Below are 23350 nucleotides of genomic sequence, written 5' to 3' on the forward strand. Positions count from 1 at the left end.
AGCTGGTATTCTTCAGATTACCTCAACAAATTGACAACTAGAATGCCAAAGGTCTGTAGGGCTGTAATTGCTGCAGATGGAGGATTCTTTGACGAAAGCAAAGTTTGAAGGTTGCAATTATTATTTCAATTAAAAATTATTATTTATAACCTTGTCAAAGTCTTGACTATATTATTTCCAATTCATTTTGCAATTCATTTCATGTATGTTTTCATGGAAAGCAAGGACATTTCTAAGTGACCCCAAACTTTTGAACGGTAGTGTACATTGTCACCAAATGGAAGTTTTGTTGCCTGTTCATCCGAGTGCCCATTCTGACATTCACAAACACCCCCTGGAATTGCCGTTTGAGTGACTGCTGCAGTGCTTTCACTAGACCGACTAGGTGACGACTTGTGCTCAGTATACTTTGCAGATGAGTGACAGTATACTGGCATTATACTGCAGGTTCTTGTAACCAAATTTAAGAACAAAAGCTTCACCACCTGATGACATTGTTGCTGATTACAATTGTTTAGCTGTAGTACTACAGTGACGTAGAAATGACGCAGACGTTCTAGAACGTTTTTCAGCCCTCTGTATTAAACTTCTTTCTCTGTGTTACAACGCCGCCTGTTCCATGTTATCTGACAGGATGCACAACTAAAACTTCTCAGTACTGACTTGCATTGTTCATGAGTCTTTCATCTAGAGTCCAAGTCAAGTCAATTGATCACGAGTCTAAGTCAAGTTGTAAGTCCTTTTCGTTGCAACTTAAGTGCAACTCGAGTCCGAGTCTCAGACTCGAGTTTCCATCTCTGAGCCAGCCGTATCGATGGTTCCCCAGTGGGGTGATGAGAGTAGTGTAATACAATGGTTTGAGCAGAGTAACAGGATGGTCCTAATTAAATTCTCTTTCAAAGATACTTTACTTAGGACAGCTAATCAGCCATACCATTGATTGTCCGGGAGGTGAGTTTATCGTCTGAGATTCAAAGTTCTAACCATTTTAAACATGCAGCTTTTTTGGTCTGCAGAGTTAATTCATAACCCATCATTTATACATTTTTCCAGTTGTGTAAAGTACTTAAGTAAAAATACTTCAAAGTACTACATAACTACTTTACTATTTATATTTTTGACAACTTTTACTTTACTACATTCCCAAAGAAAATTATGTACCTTTTACTCCATACATTTTCCCTGACACCCAAAGGTACTCGTTACATTTTGAATGCTTAGCAGGACAGGAAAAGTGTCTAATTCACACACTTATCAAGAGAACATCCCTGGTCATACCTACTGCCTCTGATCTGGCGGACTCACTTTGTAAAATATGTCTGACTGATGAAGTTTGCCCCTGGCTTTCCGTAAATTTAAAAAACAAGAACATTATGCTGTCTGGTTTGCTTAATATCAGACATTTAAAATTATTTAAACTTTTACTTTTGATACTTAAGTATATTTAAAACCAAATACTTTTAAACTTTTACTCAAGTAGTATTAATGGGTGACTTTCAATTGAGTCATTTTCTATTAAGGAATCTTTACTTTTACTCAAGTATGGAAATTGGGTACATTTTCCACCACTGCATTTTTCTCGAAAGGGGTGGGTCTGGCACGCTGGCATGCTCCCTGACCTCACTTCGGGCACGGGGATTACTCACTGTGCAAAGTTATGGAAAACAATTCTTTCATAACTTCTCAAATCACATCCCTCTCTTAACAAAAACACTTTCATAATTTTCTTATTACATGCACATGCCATGGTATGGAAACTTCATCTATGTAATGGGTATAATTTCCAAGTTACAGTATTTCCTTTATAACATTTTTAATGACATCACAAAATAACATTAATGTTCTATAGATTGCCTCTGACCATTCCCCACATTCTACGTTATAGTGTTCCAGTATTCGGTTTTGAACGTGTTAGAGTTTCAGTGGGAAAAAAGGTATTTTGAGACAAAGCACATTCCTTTGATGAATTTGGAGAGTAAAGGAGTGTTCCAAGAGTGTGCAAAGCTGTCAAGGCAAAGGGTGACTATTTTGAAGAATCTAAAATATATTTTGATTTGTTTAACACTTTTTTGGTTACTACGTGATGCCATGTGTTATTTCATAGTTTTGATGTCTTCACTATTACTCTACAATGTAGAAAATTGTAAAAAAAAATGTAAAAAATAAAAAAAACTTTGAATGAGTAGATACCGTATGTATACACAGACACAGCATTCAGAAAGTATTCAGACCCCTTGACTTTTTCACATATTGTTACGTTACAGCCTTATTCTAAAACTGACTAAATAAAAAAGTCTTTATCAATTTACACACAATATAATGACAACGTGAACAGGTTTTTAGAAATATATATATTTATAAAAAACCAGAAATACCATATTTACATATGTATTAGGACCCTTTGCTATGAGATTTGAAATTGAACACAGGAACATCCTGTTTCCATTGATCATCCTTGATATGTTTCTACAACTTGGAGTTCACCTGTGGTAAATTCAATCGATTGGACAGGATTTGGAAAGGCACACACCTGTCTTTATAAAGTCCCAAAGTGCATGTCAGAGCAAAAACCAAGCCATGAGGTCGAAGGAATTGTCCGGAGAGCTCCGAGACAGGATTGTGTCAAGGCACAGATCTGGAGAAGGCTACCAAAACTTTTCTGCAGCATTGAAGGTCCCCAAGAACACAGTGGCCTCCATCATTCTTAAATGGTAGAAGTTTGGAACCACCAAGACATCTTCCTAGAGCTGTCTTCCTAAACTTAGCAATCAGGGGAGGTGACCAAAAATTAGAGCTCCAGAGTTCCTCTGTGGAGATGGGAGAACCTTCCAGAAGGACAACCAAATTAGGCCTTTATGGTAGAGTGGCCAGATGGAAGCCACTCCTCAGTAAAAGGCACATGGCAGCCCGCTTGGAGTTTGCCAAAAGGCACCTAAAGGACTCTCAGACCATGAGAAACAAGATTCTCTGGTCTGATGAAACAAAGATTAAACTCTTTGGCTTGAATGCCAAGTGTCACGTCTGGAGGAAACCTGGTAGCATGGTGGTGGCAGCATCATGCTGTGGGGATGTTTTTCAGTGGCAGGGATTGGGAGACTAGTCAGGATTGAGGGAAAGATGAACGGAGAAAAGTACAGAGAGATCCTTGAGCTCCAGAGCAGACCTCAGATTGGGGCGAAGGTTCACCTTCCAACAGAATGACCACAAGCACACAGCCAAGACAATGCAGGAGTGGCTTCGGGACAATCTCTGAACGTCCTTGAGTGGCCCAGCCAGAGCCCGGACTTGAACCCGATCGAATATCTCTAGAGACCTGAAAGTAGCTGCGCAGCTACACTATCCATCCAACCTGAGAGAGCTTGAGAGGATCTGCAGAGAATGGAAGGAACTCCCCAAATACAGGTGTGCCAAGCTTGTAGCTTCATACACAAGAAGGCTGTAATCACTGCCAAAACGTGCTTCAACATAGGGGTCTGAATACTTATACATTTTCACAAATGTCTAAAAACCTGTTTTTGCTTTGTCATTATGGTGTATTGCGCGTAGATTGAGGGAAAAATGTAATCCATTTTAGAATAAGGCTAAGGTAATAAAATGTGGAAAAAGTCAAGGGGTCTGAATACTTTCCGAATGCCCTGCATATAGGCCTATCACTGTTTCAAGACATATGAACTAACAGGTTATAAAGCAAACAACGCAATTATCACAACACATAGGTTGTAATATGGCTTTTTTTTGGCTTCCCCTATGATTTTACGTAATAGGGATAGGGAATTCTAAATGAAAACATTTGAATCAAGAGCAAATTGTAGTTAAAAATCTTTAATATTTATACATATATTTATATATGTACACATTGACTTACATATTCCTGTAATGGCAAGTAACATGATTAAATTCATTAAAAGTGATTGGGTACCACAAGTAACCCTTTTTTTTTGAGCAGGCATTTGTTCCTTTCCAAACGGACTCTTACCTATCTAACGTTAGTGTGTTTGGGCTGTTGTTACACTTGGACTTATCCTAGTAACACATTTAAAAAAAGGAGTAAGGGTAAAAGACCTTTGTAGGTATTCAAGGTTATTCAACGGTTTTGTAAACCGCTAGGCAAAATGCTGTTGCAACGCCTTGGGATAGCACTATGGTGTTTTGAGCCTAATAAGAACAGGGCCACGTTCAGTAATAGTGGTATTAATTATGCACCAAATACAAGTCCCTTTACCGGATGCCATAACTACAGGCAGAGGCGTCATGCCCATTGAAACCGTTACACATTACATTGTTTCTTTTACACAGAATTAAATTATACTGAATTTGACCGTCAGTACCCCCTCAAATAGATTTAGGTGCATATCTCCTCTGCCAGCCTGATAATTCACATCGTTCGAGGCAAAAACTCTTCACGTCACCTCAGTCTCCTCCTAGACTTGTATACAACCAAGATAGTTATCCTATAAACACACTGGTATAAACATAGTGGCACATCCATAATGTTGCCCAACCATGTCAAGTCCTTATTATACCTTGTATTTTAATGTGATTACAAATGCTGATATGCATAATAAAGAGCTGTCAAATGAACAAAATAATAAATGTATAGAGAACATATTTAGTCCAAGGGCAATCATTCCATGGCAGTCCCAAATCCCATAGTCCTTTATAGTGTCATAAACTAAGCTTTTAATTAAAAACTTGAATTCAGAGTTTCAGAACTGTACGGTCACGTCACAGGGTGTGACGGAGCCGGTGCATTGAATAGGTGCTGCATGCTGCCCTCTGGTGGTGTTGACGAGGAGACAGGCGCGCTACAGGAAGGGGTTGGTGGAAGAGCCTCCAGCGGGGTAGGATCCAGCCGGGGCTCCCGCCTGGTTCAAAACAAATGGTTCATCAATATCGGAAAATAACACAACTATCAGCATGGCTTCCAAACTCATCCATGAAGTTAGCAGAGAGAGCGAGGCTGCATGGGTGACCGCCCCACATAGGTGTATTTTTACATTGGACCCGTGCAGAGGTTGCATGTGTAAGTAAATTGCATGTGTTCAGACTTGTATGTGTTATGTCACAAAGTGTTTCACACTGGTATTACAAGTATTACTATTAAAAGACCACAATGCATCCTTCGGTCCCTCAACATGATCCGGAAACACACACACACACACACAAGCTACTAGATGCTCACCATGAATGGGTTATTGGTCATCCCCGGCCCAGCCATGGGCTGCCCAAAGGGGGTCATGGAGGGCTTGGTCTGCCCGTAGACTGGGTATCCACCAGGGCCTGTCCATGCAGAGAGAAAAAAAAAATAGGCTGAATGGTCTATTTACCATTTAACTTTAGTAATAACTTTTCCATTTATTCTTATAAACCTGGTAAATGTAATAACTTGCCGGTAAACGTAATAAAATGTTGAATGGTAAAGTTGACTTTTTCTGCTGAATTGTGAAGTTATTACATTAACCGGTGAGTAACAACTTTATTCATAATGTAATAACTTCAACCAAACATGTAATAACATACCAAAATCAATGTTATGTACTACTACCCTCAATTTGATGCACATACCACCACCTAGTGCCAATCACAACACAAACTCATGCACATCATACAGGAATACATAGACACTCACAAGCACACATTGAAATGTACACACATGCATAGTCACACACACACACACCACTTTATTTGATCATTATTAATCAAGCTTATTATGTTATCCGGTGGTTATTATGTCAGGTCATCAGGTCAGTTGCAACTTTATTAAATTAACAATAACTTCCACCGATCATGTAATAATGTCTGTGTTATTTCCCTAATTTTTAAGGACATGGAACAGTGCTAACACCATCAATCCGGCACTCCAGGAAGGCTCAAGCAAACACAAAGTATTTGAACAATTTCAAAACTGTTTGGGCCGATCTGGATGGCACCAGGGCAATTGGTGTCAAATGAACATGTTGAGTAACCTTGCCTGAAACCTGAAGACTGGCATTACAAGGTAACACAAGCCAACACCTTGGTTTCAGTTTAGCTGAGGCTATCAAAGTCATGTGGTGCACAGAACTAACCCAGTCAGTAACACCAGCAACCATCCAGCTCAATTCAACTTCACTGAACAAAATAGATTATACGTTTATTTGAGAATCAGGTGACGTTCCCCGGACAAACGGGGAACTAGACAAAAAAAAACTCCAGGGGACTATGACACAAAGTCCAAAGAACGTCCTAAAAAACATCCCCAGGGTCGTCCCCGGGACCAACCGGGAACTAGACGACAACGTCCTGGTGACCATTTCGTGACGTCCTGGGGACGTCTTTAACGACTAATTATTTGCAGGGAACTATTGTAGATTACTTGTTTAGATTTAGCAGCAAAAGTTGTGTTTATCATTCAACATTTTATTACGATTACCAGCAAGTTATAACATTTACTGGTTTTATTACATAAAAAAAAAAAAAATAATTGAAAAGTTATTTCAAACAGAAAAGTTATTACATTTACCGTTGTTACAGGAATACCTGCCAGAAATACGACCTTTGTTTATATTGGAGGGTCACCAGAAAATTTTTAACATTTGGTGAGTCAATATTTGGGGGGGGGGGGGAAATCACAGCTTTGAAGTCCAAACTATATTGTGGTATGGGTGAGACTACTAAGGAGAAGAGGGCACGCTACTTACCATTGGGTTGCTGGGGGTGGTAGGCCCCCGGCTGGGTGTAAGGGCAGGGTGCCTGGCCAGGGAAGGGCTGCTGGAAGGTCCCACTGAAACTGGTCGGGAGGCAGTAAGAGGACGGGTTCCCAAAGCCAGCAGGCATACTCATAGAGCCTGTGCCAAACGAGGCTACGAAACACAGAGAGAAGGGAGGGCGGAGTGAGTTCCACGAACACTGTGGTACACAACCGTACCTTTCAATGTACAGTATTTACTGATATCAAACAATGCTATTTCAAACAATGCTATTTCAGACAAATTGATACACATTCACTGGCAGAGGCCCAAACATGTCCTTTAAGCATGCTTGTGTTCATACTTCTGACTTCAACCACACACACACACGTTATGCATGTATTTATGTACTTTCACGTGCTCTCTCTCTCACACACACACACACACACCTGCGGCCGGTGCTATACCATTAGTCTGGAAGGGGTTGGTGGCCATATCCGGGGCGGCGGCAACAAATGGGTTATTGGACGGGATGGCTGAAACAGGACATTACATCATGTTTTCATTACATTTGAGGGTCACCCATTTCAGAAATCAATGTTCAGGAATGTGTAACACTATCCACTCACCTCCAAAGCCTTGCTGCACATGCATGCTGGGTAATACTGGCTGAGTCTGGGCAGGCGAGGTTCCCAACACAGCTCCAAACATATTCCTAGATTCACATAAATACATAACATGAATCAATTTGTTATCTCATTGAATCATAAAAAAAAACACTTTTTTAGCAAGATCCAGAGGCAGTCTGCATATCTAAAACCAATTTTTAGTGCCTTCTGTCTCTCACCCCTGGACACTGCTCCCTGTGGGGGCCGAAGAGCTCAGCTCATTGTCCAGCTCAGCAAGAGCAGCGTAGCGGTCCTCTGCTGAAATGCCCAGCTGGGACGGAGCCGGTACAGCACCGGCCACCGACGGCACTGGGACACCTCGCCCTACAGAGAGCGAGAGAGACATACACAGGGGTCAATATACACATATGGCAATGGACATGGACACTGACACACAAAAATAAGATAACATTTTGTGCCCCTGTTGGGCTTGGAACATATATCATGTAAATAAGAGGGTATGTATGAGAATGGGACCCAGGGGTACCTGATGCAAAGGACTGTGAGGGGGGTGAGGTGCTGAAATGTGAAGGTACTCCAGAGTTGCCAAACGCCTCAAAGTTGGCAAAGTTGGCGTTTGAGTTAACCTGAGTCGCTGCAAACCACAGAGGAGGAAACAAAACACTGACAACGTGAGGAATGAGGAAATCATAATGGCATGATGGTAACATGGGAGGAGGGGCAGATGACAATGTGTTAACACAAACACATTATAATGACGTGTTGTCTTCTTACACTACTCTTCATAACTGCTAATTTCCAAGCACTCGAAATATGATTTTGTCTCATTGAAGACGAAGATTTCGAATCAACTCAATATTGGGAAACTCTTGAACTGCCATTTAAGAAAAATGTTCACTTAAGTCACATTACAGCACGAGTAAGTGGAAATTTGACTTAAAACTGAAGTTAGTTTGAGTGAAGGCCATTCCCACTCATTACCTGACTGGCTCGGGAAATGTGCAAAGTTGGCAAAGTTGGAGTTGCTGGCAGCCTGAGAGGGCGGAGCGGCAAAGATGTCTCCACCCAGGTCAGATAGGAGGTCAAACTTCTTCTCCTGAACTATAGGATAGGCCTGGGAGCGAACCACCACCGGCGACTGGCAGAGGGAGGGAGAGAGAGATGGAAGGGCATGAGGAATGACAGCATGCTTTAAAGAAAAATAACTGGGGACATGGGGTTGCACCCATTGACTTACAAACTCAGCAAAAAAAGAAACGTCCTCTCACTGTCAAAAGTGTGTTTACTTTCAGTAAACTTAACATGTGTAAATATTTGTATGAACATAAGATTCAACAACTGAGACATAAACTGAACAAGTTCCACAGACATGTGACTAACAGAAATTTAATAATGTGTCCCTGAACAAAGGGGGGGGGGGTCAAAATCAAAAGTAACAGTGAGTATCAGCTGCATTAAGTACTGCACTGCACCAGATTTGCCAGTTCTTGCTGTGAGATGTTACCCCACTCTTCCACCAAGTCACCTGCAAGTTCCCAGACATTTCTGGGGGGGAATGGCCCTAGCCCTCACCCTTCGATCCAACAGGTCCCAGACCTGCTCAATGGGATTGAGATCGGGGCTCTTCGCTGGCCATGGCAGAACACTGACATTCCTGTCTTGCAGGAAATCACGCACAGAACGAGCAGTATGGCTGGTGGCATTGTCATGCTGGAGGGTCATGTCAGGATGAGCCTGCAGGAAGGGTACCACATGAGGGAAGAGGATGTCTTCCCTGTAACACACAGCGTTGAGATTGCAATGACAAGCTCAGTCCGATGATGCTGTGACACACCGCCCCAGACCATGACGGACCCTCCACCTCCAAATTGATCCCGCTCCAGAGTTCAGGCCTCGGTGTAACGCTCATTCCTTCGACGATAAACGCAAATCCGACCATCACCCCTGGTGAGACAAAACCGCGACTCATCAGCGAAGAGCACTTTTGCCAGTCCTGTCTGGTCCAGCGACAGTGGGTTTGTGCCCATAGGTGACGTTGTTGCCGGTGATGTCTGGTGAGGACCTGCATTACAATAGGCCTACAAGCCCTCAGTCCAGCCTCTCTCAGCCTTTTGCGGACAGTCTGAGCACTGATGGAGGGATTGTGCGTTCCTGGTGTAACTCGGGCTGTTGTTGTTGCCATCCTGTACCTGTCCCGCAGGTGTGATGTTCAGATGTACCGATCCTGTGCAGGTGTTGTTACACGTGATCTGCCACTGCAAGGATGATCAGCTGTCCGTCCTGTCTCCCTGAAGCACTGTCTTAGACTTTTCACAGTACGGACATTGCAATTTATTGCCCTGGCCACATCTGCAGTCCTCATGACTCCTTGCAGCATGCCTAAGGCACATTTACGCAGATGAGCAGGGGCCCAGTGCATCTTTCTTTTGGTGTTTTTCAGAGAGTCAGTAGAAAGGCCTATTTAGTGTCCTAAGTTTTCATAACTGTGACCTTAATTGCCTACCGTCTGTAAGCTGTTAGTGTCTTAACAACCGTTCCACAGGTGCATGTTCATTAATTGTTTATGGTTCATTGAACAATCATGGGAAACAGTCTGTAAACCCTTTACAATGAAGATCTGTGAAGATATTTGGATTTTTAACGAATGATCTTTGAAAGACAGGGTCCTGAAAAAGGGACGTTTCTTTTTTTTCCTGAGTTTATAATGATAAGAGGGTTTGAAAATAAATAAATAACGTTTTTAGACCTTTAATAAAGTATCTAAAAACGCATAATGTTGTACTGTAGCGTCGACCCTATTTCACATCATCTAACGTTGTGTTGTGCCCACCATCAGTTGAAACATGCTCTTGAATACAGGATGGGTGTCATTTCAATCACAGAAATAATAGAATGGACCCATCCCTTCAGACCACTGCAAATTAGCTGGTACAAGTACAATTTGAATTACTACAACAAAAGATGACCACCGGTCCGACCACCGTCGAATGTCAACACTAGAACCGCTAATGCCAACGACCACAGACGATTGATTTTGTTTTATTTATTTACCATTTGAAAGTTGACATTTCCAAATGACTCCTATTTTCGTACATTAATCAGCCAAAACATGACACCCACCCTGTATTCAAGAGCATGTTGTATCTCAACCGATGGCGGGCACAATACAAAAACCTAGATGATGTAAAATAGAGTCTAAGCTATAATATATGTGAAACCAATTTATTTTGTTGAAAATTTGACGTAAAAAAAAAGAACATTTTCGTTTTTTTGGAAGACAACAAAATTGTTTGACAACGGCGTTTGTAAACTTTTAAATGTTATCATTCTCAACCATTTATCTTTTCCAGTGGTGAGGACATGAATGTATGGTTGGTTATGCAAAATGGGTCAACTTTGAGCACCGTTATCTCTTGAATATTTTGGCATTCAGGTCCAAAAAGCCACTTTCTGTGCACTTCTACATATACCTATGGAAGTGAAAAAGTGATTGAGTTTAAAAAGTAATTGAATTTACCCTAGACAAAGGTATACATTTTTTTTGCATCAGCCTAAAATGGATTTCCCCATATGTCAGGAAATGACTCAAAAGCACATTAGCCTGAAATGTATTACATCATATGTTAGGAAAGAAGATGGGGAAATACCTGACGCGTTGGGGGGGTCTTGTTAAGCTGCAGGGTTTTCAGGGGCTGGACCTCCGGGGTGCTGCCTGTGCTGCTGGCTGAGGTGCCCGACTTGGAGGCCTGGGCTGTGGCTACCGTCCTAGCCTGGTCTGGAGAGACGTACCTGTGTGCACACAACCACAAATAAAAATACATTCAGGGGTGGAATCGATGGGGAGTTCCCAAGGTGAAATAATTTTCACATGTAAAAATGGGTTTTTGCTAGTTTTTTTTTTAAGGAGAATTCATAAGATTTTACATTGAGAGTTCTGAGTGTGATTTTACATGAATACATCACAATAGAAACTGTGGGATCTGCAAATCAAACTCCTCTGCTTTTGAAGATGTTCAGTTCACACAATGGAATACAAAGCACGTGAGTGAAGTTCAGTGAACAGATGAATGAACCAAAAAGAAGCATCTCACCATCTTTTTTTCTCGTACTTTTCCTGGAGGAATTCTTTTACTTTCTGGGGTTCGTGGAAGTCTGGAACAACCAATGTCCTGTCATTGTACAGCCCCAACCAGATGTGTTTACAAACCTAGAGTAGAGAAAGTGTTTGGGGAGAGGGTGTGGCGAGAGAGCGCGAGAGAGAAAAAGGAATGCCAATAAACTCCCTAGAGAGAAACAAAAAAACTTCAAATAAAGAAAGCATACATGAGGAGACAGACATGCATAGAAAATACTAATCCAGTGTTTTTCCAATGCTGGTCCTGGGGACCCACAGGGTAAGCAGGATTTTGTTCCAGCCCAATACAAACAAATCTGACTCAACTAATCATCAATACCTTTGAATGAATTGGATTTGTTAGTGCTAAACCAGAATAAAAGCCTGCACTCCCTGCAGATCACTAGGATTGAAGAACACATTTCTTAGTACATTACTTGACCTCATGTCATTACCTCGTTGGTGTGTTTCTGTAGGAATTCAATTTCCTGTTGCGTGAAGGTGGTCATAGAGATGGACTTCACTCTGTGGGGGGGGTTCAGCCCTCGTCTAGTTGGGAGTGGAGGGGTATGTATTCGGTGTCATTCAGTTTACAATGACTAGGCACAACATGACTGCACACTCACAGCTAAACTGTGCATTTACTGATATTCACTGTCAAAAGGGTCGTTCCATTTGATTTCAATCACTTTTTGACTGCACCCCTTTTGATTTGAACAAAACTTGTCATACATATTTGCCCATGGTAGTGGTCAGAAAGTGACTTTTTGAACCTGAATGCCAAAACATTTAGGAGATAGTGCTCAAAGTTGCCCCATTTTGCAACAATGTCTTTATCACTGGAAAATATAAAAAAGGGATTATTTATCCTTTAAGCAGCAATTATCAAAAAACATGTCAACTCATTTTCGCATATGCTAAACCCTATTTTACATAATCTGAGGTGTTTGTATTGTGCCCGCTATCGGTTGAGACACAGCATACTGTTGAATACAGGGTGGGTGTAATTTCAATCATAGAAATATAAATGAATAGAATGGATTTATCCCTTCAGACCACTGCAAATTAGCTGATACATAATTGAAATTCTAATGTTTACTTCCAATTACTACCACAAAGATGCCCACCGGTCCCCTCACCGTCGAATGTCAACTTAAATTCTTTAATCTATATTTCTATGATTTTAATAGGTTTCCTATGGAAGATTGACAGTATTATTTAAAACTGATATTCCCATTCAAGTCAACATTCTCTGAGGTGTGGACCTCCAACCATCTTTGTGCTACCATTTCAAAGATGAAATGTCTATTTTATTCGCATTTTAGTACATTTATCTGGCAAACCATGACACCCAATAGCATGCTGTTTCAACCGATCAGGCCTAACAAACATCTCAGATGATGTAAAATAAGGTCCAAGCTACCTACATGTGGGGAAAAAAAGGAGTTTATGCATTTAGATAATCGATGTTAAATAAATAAATAAAATAAAAAAAAAAAATAATAATATATATATATATATATATATATATATATATATATATAAAGGGTTCAGTTTGGGAAACTCCATCTCCTATATGTTTTGGCATTTGTGTCCAAAAGGGGTCAAAAAGTGATTGAAATCAGATGGCACATCCCAAAAGTGAAAACCACCAGTGAAAGTCATTATATGACTCATAGCCTTCACATATGACATGAGATGATCACTTGTGGCATCAGTTGTGGTTTTGTCAGAAGTCCTTTCCTATTGTGGTCTCTGAACCATATCATTTGCATTACTTGACCTACTGCCCCATTTCATGTATTCTACAAGACAGTGTCTGACACTTATACACTTCCTCTATCTCAGGGATGGAAAGCTCCAGTCCTTGGGGGCCTGATTTGTGTCACTTTTCCCCCAGCCCTATAACTAACACAACAGATGAAACGGAATTGCATTCTAAACTGAAGACCTTGATTAGTTGATTATTTGAGTAAGGTGTTTTAGCAGGAGCTGGGGCAAAAAGTGTCAACAATCAGGCCCCCGAGGACTGCCCATCCCTGCTCGATCTATACACATACAGGCGTGAGCAACGGATGTCCCAAACTACGCCTACGGTATAGACAAGTTGATTGGGAAATAGGTTCGCCGGTGCGGTGACGTGCCGTTTTGACACACTGGTCAAATATTTGCCTTTTATCAGACAAGTACTTTCGGCACAAAACAATCCTTTAGTTAGTTGGTCAAGCTAGGTATGGAACTGCATATTGACCTTCTAAATATTGGGAATTGAGACCCCTCCTTACAACAAAGCATGGGCTTGCGACCCAGCCCAACCAATGGCCTCGAGCTAACGTCGGGTAGCATTACCTGCTGTGTTAGGGAGCTTGCCAACGTTAGCTAAACCACATCATAAATAACGACATTTTGCTTTAAAAACAATCCCACATAAAAACACAACCAATAGAATCAACACAGTACTTACAAGATGCCAGAACAGGTGGTACAGACGAAGGAACCCACTGTCATGTTGGCATAAGTCGGGCCGCGCTGGTCGCAATCAAAGCACTTCCTATTCGGGGGTTGGCTAGTCATTTCCCGAAGCATCTTGAGATGCGTCTCCTCTTGCTTTCGCTTCGCACTCGTCGCCATGGTTGAGAAACGGGGCTACTAACGGTGGGAGAAGTTTATCGAGGATGTCTTTTGGGGAGGCTTGCCTCGACAGCGGTGGTGGTTCAGACACCTTGCTGAGAGGTCTAGTGGGACAAGACACGGTCCTTCTTCGTTGGCATACAGGAGGTGTACCAGACAGCTAGCCGGAGAGTGACTGACACCTACCGGTGGGAAGATCTGGTGGGCAGCAATGACCATTCGACAACGTATTACATTAATGAATAAAAGTTTAATAGTAAATACCATCATACTGACATCTTGTGTAAAAACACTGATACAAGAGATTATCATATTTTGGTCTCTACTTTGACATGATCACGTTTATCAAGATAAGAAAGTCCTTTGCCTCAAATTTGGCACTGTTGAGGGTAGCAGGTGTCGACCAAATAAGCCATGAGCCCATCTGACCTTCCTCCATAGAAATCAATCGGCTCCTGTTTTGGATGAGGGAACAAGCAAGCCAAGGCCCCACAGACAGTGGTTGCACTGTTCTCGCCAATGAGTCTCCGCCTCTGCTCATCCTGTTTACTCGCTCCCTAGGAGTTGGCCTGGGTCATGTTCATTAGGGCACAATGTTTTAAAACGGAAAACGAATATGAGCATTACTTATTGGATATGCCCAGGTAGTCTGCCCCTTTTTCAAGGCGGTGCCTTAATGAACACGACCCCGAGGTAGTCGTTGTCACAAATCTTTACATAATAAGAATTGGTTTATGCTCAATGGTTAGGAAGTTAAAGAAATGTATAGATCAGTTGATCTGCACAGCTCCTTTCTCAGGTAGACCTTCATGAACAAGCACATCCTTTTAACTGTCAGACAGCTGGTTGGTAAGGATGCATTTGCAGTACCACCAGACTCCGTCGGAGGGCAGTGTCACTTTGGCCTCGCTCTCTTTTCTTTGGTGCCAATGGAATCCCCAGTTTCAGACGGCTACAAGTGGAGATAAGGCTGGTATTTCAGACACAACATAATAACTGAATACATACCAGAAATACACAGGCTAATTTAAGTGTCACATCACTTTAGTCTGGATTCCAGTCTGTTTCTGCTTTAGGCAACCTGTAATCATGAAATGTTATATTGCCAAACAAGGCAAGGCAACAATGTGACATTGTTGAATGCAGGAACAGTTAGGGAACCAGAAGGGTGTACTACGAAGCTGGAGAGAGGAGTTAGCGAGCTTACTTGAGTCAATTCTGTGTTCAACTCGAGATGACTCACCTTTTAGCTAGGTACATTTCTATGGCAATGAATGCTTCATCTCTAACCTGCTCCGGGGCAGGGCAACTCCACTTCATCCTGAACTAAGCGTTTGAGCCGAAAGTTGAGGACCAATCAAATTAGATTCCCTCACTCTCACAGAGTGCCTCATCATCCCCTTCTCCGGACCATATTTGAGGAAGACTGATTCAATATTTTTTTTAAGAAAAATGTATTTTGTGTAGTAATATTCAAAGATATATCACACTACACATTTAGTGAAGACAGGATGCATTTAAAAGCTGTGGGTAAAAAGGGGCTTGTGCATTGATAAGCACACCAAAGATGATATTAATGATACGATTAATAAAAGAAAGATGGCACTTCTAATAGCCTATTTCAAGATAAGCTTTCTTTCATTTCGTCAAAAATGTCTGTGGGACCGACTCGCCCATGGATCGCTGTTTCAGCATTGTCTCAATGACGAGTTCGGCTTTTGACTTGTCACGTTCAACGCCAACACGCAGTTACAAGCTGGCACAAGTTAACGGCGGTTGCATGATCAATATCCACCTTCGCAACATGTATGAAGCCTGAGCTTGAATTTGAAGCCAACTGAAGCTGGCTAGCTTTAGAAAAACCAGAAAAGATCTAGCTAGTGTCTTAGTATAACCCTGAGGCTGCTATTCCCAGTTCAGCAGTACAGGGTCGTGTTCAGTAGGACATTTAGCAACAGAAGGAAAACCTGTATTCTTATTGGACAATTAAGCTCAGTAGTACATTCATTGTTTCAAATTTTTTTTAAACACTTTTCAACTGTATAAAGAGTGTTGATCCTTAGACATCTTGATTGACAGTCAATATAACCTGATAAATTAAAGGTGATCAATCAATAAAGGCATACCTACATGGAGGATGAGGTTATAAATTACTTAGAAAATTGCTGTACATTTCAACCGAATTGTAAAACTGAAGTTAACCTTAGCTGTATTGGATATAGTGGACCAATGTAAAGGGTTGATACAGTATGGGGATCTCCAAAGCCATAAATACCGTAGATATGAAACATTTGGCATCAATGAACAGGCTAATACATTCTGATATATAGCCATCTCTATACCAGGCTCTGGGCCTTGAGATATAGAGTTCAGCAGGTACTCCCACCATAAAATGGTGAGGTGTCATAAAAGTGTCACAGTGGGGTTATATCACCTGTTGCCTTTTCCGTGTAACACGGAAGAAGTCCTCCATGCGAGTTTGTCGGCTCTGTCCTGCTGCCTTGTCCTCCTCCCTCTCCTTCCTCAGGCGTTCACGCTTCTCACTGAACTTCTGCATTCGACCTCGTACCCTTTGCTCCCTACATAACACACACACAACACACATATGGAATAATTCCGTTTTAGATTACTGGGCAAGGACATAAAACAATCACGCACTGCAGATATAGAGGACTCTATTTGTGCACACCAGGTTTCATATTTTTCAAGCGTCTCAGTTTTACCTTTTTGAACACAATTAATAAGATTACATGGTCAGGGGGAACCTGATCCTAGATCAGCACTCCTACTCTGAGATGCTTGATACATATGGCCCCTGGTCTAATTCCAAAGGAGGTCGGTCATAGAGGACCAGAACAGTACTTGACGTGTTTCTCGTGGCACAGAAAGTGGACCAGGGCCTCCTCATCTGGCTCAGTCCAGACTAGGTTCGGGAGCTCGGTCAGGGGGGCATCCAAAAACAGCTTGCGGGCATCCTGATACTGCCAGAACAGTGGGACAGGGTGGGTCTGAAGGAGGAGGGAGAAAAGGGGTTGGGGTGTTAGTCTAATTACATGGACAGGAACATAGCATAGAAGGTGTGGTCTGAGATGAAAAATGAAATAATCATTAGTTCATATATGTTATTCATATGTGGAGTGGTAACAAATGACATAGATCATTTAATATTTTCTTGATTTACTGGTATGTTTTATCCAGGCTTATAGATAAGACTTCAGCAAACACATTGGCACCAAAATCTCCAAGACAATTGCATTGCAGTAATATGAACAGTTGTACCTTTCTGTTGATGTTCAGCACCACGTTCTCTATGTTCCGGTGCTGCTGGACCAGAGTCAGAGCTCTCTTAGGTCCAAGGCCTGTGATTTTGTCACAGTAGTCACAGCCCAACAAGATACACAGGTCCACAAACTGACATAAATTCGGAGGAAAGACAAGGGGTGTTAGCCTAAGAGATTAAATATCACTGAATAGATAGTATGGGAGCATTTTGAGAGGTGCAACAGTTGAGAGATTATACTTGAGAGAAAAGTACATGATGTTTATGCCTTACAAGAATGTAGTATGCTTGTACACATGATGCCTATGAACATGTAATGAAGGCCTATGCCTCATTCAATACAAATGCTTTGGGTGGAGGAGGTATCTTACCTCTTCATGTGTTATCTTCAAAATGTCTAGCAGCTTGGGTAGAGAGTACTCAATGACTTCGCTGTGAGGAGAAGAATAATTAGATTTAGAGACCCAGAGAACTGAGTCATTACAATAACTTAATAAATGTAGTAATTAAAAAAAAAAAATGTTTTACCAATACTTTGCCACAAAGTAGAAGTAACCCTGAGAAGTAACCCTGGACTAAAAACTTTTCTATTGGGGAAACCACAGCAGTATAAACAAACTTAGTAAATATATTAAACATAAATCCTGTACACTCCAATTAGCATGATATGTTACGTTTCATATGATATGTATTACTTTGTAGATGTCCATTATCTATTTTGTATGATATGTAACAAATTACAATTAGTATGATACGTTACGTTTCATATGATATGTATTACTTTGTAGATGTCCATTATCTATTGTGTATGATATGTAACAAATTACAATTCATATGATATGTTACGAATTGCAATTTGTACAATATGTTACGAATCACAATTAGTACGTTATGCTACGAATTTTCAAAAACGTATGATATATGTTACGAATTCCAATTTATTGTGGCTAACATTAGCTAGGTGGCTAACGTTAGCTAACCTAGGCGTTAGGGGTTAAGGTTAGGGTCAATGTTATGCATGAAACACACCAACTATCTCTGTGCCGATAGTCTGCCAATAGGTATTTATCACAGTGGGAGAGTGTTCCTTCTCTTGCTAGAACAAAAGTGGTACTTGCTGCTTGCAGACCCGGTATTTGGCTATGGGCTGGCACTGACAGTATGGGATTTTGGATAGGGAATTAAATTGCTTCTTCGTCATCTTGCTAGATCTATCTGTGGTCATCTGGTTAGTATCAACAAGGGCTTTCTATAAAATAGCAACATTAGCACAACATCTACCAGAGTGTCCATGTCTCCATCCTTTTACTTTTAGATTTGTGTGTATTGTTGTGAATTGTTAGATACTACTGCACTGTTGGAGCTAGGAACACACACAATTCGCTACACCCGTATAACAACTTCTAAATATGTGTATGCGACCAATTCGATTTGATAGCTTGGAATCTAGACCATAAGCAATACGCACAGATATGCATAGCCAAACAACGCAACTGCCACCTTCTGGTTTGGAGTATTTTATCAAGGCTTTTGTGCCTGACGACTTCCAAGGTCTTTGCTGTGTGAATAAAAAAGACATTGACTGCAGACACCCTGTTCAGAGGTGCTAAGTACTGTCGGCAGGCAAACGTTTCACTATCCTGCTGGTGTCTTGAGCTTTTATGGTTAAGCTTAGGGTTAAGGTTAGGAGTGATGTTAAAGGGTTAAAGTTAGGGTTAGGGGAAGGGTTAGCTAACATGCTAAGTAGTTGCAAAGTAGCTAAAAAGTGATGAGATTCGAACATGCAACCTTGGCGTTTCTTGACATTCGCGTTATTTGGGTTGCTAGACGTCCATGTTATACACTCACCCATACCAAATCATTGTCTTATGTAACCATTGGGGCGGCAGGTAGCCTAGTGGTTACATTGTTGGACTAATAACAGAAAGGTTGCAAGATCGAATCGCCGAGCTGACAAGGTAAAAATCTGTCGTTCTGCCCCTGGACAAGGCAGTTAACCCACTGTTCCTAGACCATCATTGAAAATAAGAATTTGTTATTAACTGACTTGCTTAGTTAAATAAAGGTAAAATAAAAAATAAAAATAAATACCAAACGTAACATATCATACTAATTTCAGTGTCCCTGAAGTACATTTACTATACTACGTCTAGTCTATGAGACCAGGCTGTATAGACATGGTTATGGACTCAAAGGTGCACTCTCACCTGTTTTTCTTGGCGTTGAGCTGGCGGATCAGGATGTTTCCACCAAATGGCAGAGTGTCCATGTCTTCTGATGCTACCGCGTCTACTATGCCCTGTTTCACCAGGTGGGCACATAGTGCCTCGCCATCTCCTGGAGCCTGGAGAGAGAGCGAGAGAGTGGAAGGAGAGGGTTCATATGTTATGGTTTCTGGTGGTTGGTGTTTGTTCAAGACAACTTGGTATAATTAGGGTATGTGTTCAGGGTTAGCATGCTACATAGAGCACTCGCACACTGACCTGGATGATGGGCACACCCATAAGCTTCAGAAGGTGGAGACAGTCCCGTGTCTGAGGGGACACTACAGGTGCCCACAGAGGTCAAAAGTAAAATACAGGAAGATGGAAAACTGATATGCACTGTGATTGAATTCCACTGTTTCTCTTACCTGCTCCTGAACGACTGGGGGAGCTCCAGCCTGCAGCCTGTGCCCTCTTCTCCAACTGAAGGAAAACAGAGAATACAATGAAATTAAACCGTATTGACATGGACTGTACCCTATTCCCTATTTAGTGTAGTGCACTACTTGTGAGGGTATCATTTTGTGAGGTACAGAGCCTTCAGAAAGTATTCATAGCCCTTGACTTATTCCACATTTTGTTGTCACAGCCTGAAATTGATTAAATAGATTTTTTTCATCACCCATCTAAACACAATACCCCATAATGACAAAGGGAAAACATGTTTTTCAAAATGCCAGCAAATTGAAAACGACACCCCTGAGTCAATACTCTGTAGAAGCACCTTTACCAGCGATTACAACTGTGAGTCTTTCTGGGTAAGTCTCAGAACTTTCCACACCTGAATTGTGCAACATTTTCCATTATTATTTTCAAAATTCTTCAAGCTCTGTCAAATGGGTTGTTAATTATTGCTAGACAATCATTTTCAGGTCATGCCATAGATTTAAGTAGATTTAAGTCCAAACTGTAACTCGGCCACTCAGTAACATTAACATTAACTGTCTTCTTGGAATGCAGTTCCAGTGTAGATTTGGCCTGGTGTTGTAGGTTATTGTCCTGCTGAAAGGTGAATTCATCTCCCAGTGTCTGGTGGAAAGCAGACTGAACCAGGTTTTCCTCTAGGATGTTGCCTGTGCTTAGCTCCATTCCTTTTGTTTTTTTATCCTGAAAAACTCCCCAGTCCTTAACGATTACAAGCATACCCATAACATGATGCAGCCATCATTAATGCTTGAAAATTTGGAGAGTGGTACTCAGTAATGTGCTGTATTGGATTTGCCCCAAACACAACACTTTGTATTCAGGACAAAAAGTGAATTGCTTCGCCACGTTTTTTGCAGCATTACTTTAGTGCCTTGTCGTAAACAGGGACCTTACAGATAATTGTACATGTGGGGTACAGAGATGAGGTAGTCATTAAACAATCTGGTTAAACACTATTACTGCACACAGTGAGTCCATGTAACTTATTATGTGACTTATAAAACACATTTTTACACCTGAACTTATTTAGGCTTGTCATAACAAAGGTGTTTAATACTTGACTCAAGACATTTCAGCTTTAATTTTTTATTAATTTGGGAAAAAAATGTTTTTAACATAATTACACTTTGACATTATGGGGTATTGTGTGTAGGCCAGTGACAAACAAATCTCAATTTAATCAATTTTGAATTCAGGCTCTAACAACAAAATGGGGAAAAAGTCAAGGGGTGTGAATACTTTCTGAAGGCATCGTAGGTCGCTATGGTCTCAGCTGTAATTCTAAGAGCGCCACTAACCACAGCCCTTTTCTCCCCAGGAGGCTTCCCATCGAACACAAACAATGGTTTGATGTCATGCTCCAGGAAGGTTAGCGTTCGAAAGAACAAACCTGTCAAGGGACTAGAGCGAAATGATGGGAACATGGGTTAGAAACAGAAACAGGGCCCTGAATTCAGAAATAGTTTACACAGGTCTACACATCCCAATAGTCTAAAGTGACTCCCTCTCCTCCTCTAGCTACTTACTTCATCTGCACTGTCTGGAAAGAACTGGACAGATGACAGTAAATAACTGGTAGACATTCGCCATATGCTTTCCCCTATCCTGTGATTTTAGATCAGTGCAGATGAAGGAGAGGAAAAAGCCACATTTGAGGTGCTGTCAACAATGCCAACGGTTGGGTAAGCTTCTCAATTTAGAAGTTAGAAATGACAGCTCACCCCAGTAACTGAAGATTTGGTACTGCAGTGCGGAACTGGTTCAGAACAATGGAGGTGTCCAACGCAATGACCTTTCCTAAAATTTTGAGACAAAACAAATGACTGCATTTGTAAAATCTTTGAGTGAACTCAATGAGTAGGAAACATCCAATTGTGCCCATATCTAGTACTGGATTAAACTTGGCCAAGCTAGTTTGATAACGTGAATAATGCCTGCCCTGTCTGGTAGCTTCAATGTTGGGGATAAATCATGTCAATAATTGGGTGGTGCACACTGCTCTATAACATTATACATGCTAGGATGAGATAAAGAGCATATGAAGGAGGTCAATGTTGATACTAGTAGCAAACTACATGCTAGCTAGCTAACATTAGCCTTAAGTAGCTAAGCATTCAAACTTACCTGTGTAGTCGCAGATCTCTTTGTAAGAAATAGCTCCAGGCGCATCGCTACGAATCAAATCTGCCAGTTTTGTAATACCCATTGTGCTTGTCTGACAGTTAGTTATAAAGCCAACAACTTAGATACACAGTTTTGGTGATGCTGTGCACCCGGAAACCTGCGTTGTTGTTGCTACACGAATCTACCAATAGGGGCAGGGGGATCAAACAAAGGAAGAGAGCACAGTAAGAGACTATACCTTAAAGCCACCCATCATTTATTACAGTAAACAATTTACAAACAATCCACTGATATACACTGAACAAAAATATAAACGTAACATGTAACGTATGGTCCCATGTTTCCTGAGCTGAAATATAAGATCCCAGATATGTACAAATAGCTTATTTCTCTCAAATGTTGTGCCCAAATTTGTTTCCATCCCTGTTAGTGATGCCACAAGAATCCATCAACCTGACAGTTCTGGTATATCAAGAAGCTGATTAAACAGCACGATATTACGCCGGTGCACATTGTCCTGGGGACAATAAAAGGCCACTCTAAAATGTGCAGTTTTGTTACACAACACAATGCCACAAGTTTTGAGGGAGCGTGCAATTGGCATGCTGACTGCAGAAATGTCCACCTCCAATGTTGAGAATTTGGCGTATGTCCGAAAAAAACGAACACAATTGCATTTTATCGATGGCAATTTGAATGGACAGAAATAACATGACGAGATCCTGAGGCTCATTGTGCGACCCATTTTTGTTTAAATGTATCTGTGACCAAGGGATGCATATCTGTGTTCCCAGTCTAACTAAGCAAGTCAGTTAATAATAAATTCTTATTTTCAATGATGGTCTAGGAACAGTGGGTAAACTGCCTTGTTCAGGGGCAGAACGACAGATTTTTACCTTGTCAGCTCGGGGATTCGATCTTGCAACCTTTCTGTTACTAGTCCAACAGTCTAACCACTAGGTTACCTGCCGCCCCAATGGTTACATAAGACAATGATTTGGTATGGGTGAGTGTATAACATGGACGTCTAGCAACCCAAATAACGCGAATGTCAAGAAACGCCAAGGTTGCATGTTCGAATCATGTCAAATTGATCAGAAATACAGTATAGACATTGTTAATGTTGTAAATTACTATTGTAAAAACAGCAGATTTTTTATGGAATATTTACATAGGCGTACAGAGGCCCATTATCAGCAACCACCACTCCTGTG

At 41.2% G+C, this 23350-nt stretch overlaps 2 protein-coding genes across 3 annotated transcripts; both read right to left on the minus strand.

Moving 5' to 3' along the window:
* Positions 1–3806: 3806 nt before the first annotated feature.
* On the minus strand, positions 3807–14171 carry LOC115156611 (arf-GAP domain and FG repeat-containing protein 1). Of its 2 annotated transcripts, none has more exons than XM_029704109.1 (12): positions 13876–14171; positions 11867–11960; positions 11389–11504; positions 10945–11086; positions 8279–8435; positions 7824–7931; positions 7516–7660; positions 7298–7383; positions 7118–7204; positions 6681–6842; positions 5183–5280; positions 3807–4865 (listed from the first exon to the last, which is right to left on the minus strand). In XM_029704109.1, exons 1-12 carry the CDS (start codon positions 14040–14042, stop codon positions 4806–4808), a joined length of 1422 nt encoding a protein of 473 aa, XP_029559969.1. In that variant the 5' UTR covers positions 14043–14171; the 3' UTR covers positions 3807–4805. The 2 variants fall into 2 exon arrangements, with proteins under 2 accessions (XP_029559969.1, XP_029559970.1); XM_029704110.1 differs by having other exon boundaries at positions 7136–7204; positions 13876–14170.
* Positions 14172–14272: 101 nt separating this feature from the next.
* Positions 14273–22317, minus strand: zgc:110269 (probable flap endonuclease 1 homolog). The gene is made up of 11 exons (XM_029704111.1): positions 22137–22317; positions 21734–21809; positions 21311–21413; positions 19955–20009; positions 19806–19867; positions 19530–19666; positions 17694–17754; positions 17322–17453; positions 16905–17050; positions 16477–16621; positions 14273–14994 (listed from the first exon to the last, which is right to left on the minus strand). The coding sequence occupies exons 1-11, from the start codon at positions 22216–22218 to the stop codon at positions 14938–14940; spliced, it is 1056 nt and encodes a 351-aa protein (XP_029559971.1). The 5' UTR covers positions 22219–22317; the 3' UTR covers positions 14273–14937.
* Positions 22318–23350: the final 1033 nt, after the last annotated feature.

This window comes from Salmo trutta, chromosome 21, assembly GCF_901001165.1.
Source record: "Salmo trutta chromosome 21, fSalTru1.1, whole genome shotgun sequence".
NCBI lineage: Eukaryota > Metazoa > Chordata > Actinopteri > Salmoniformes > Salmonidae > Salmo > Salmo trutta.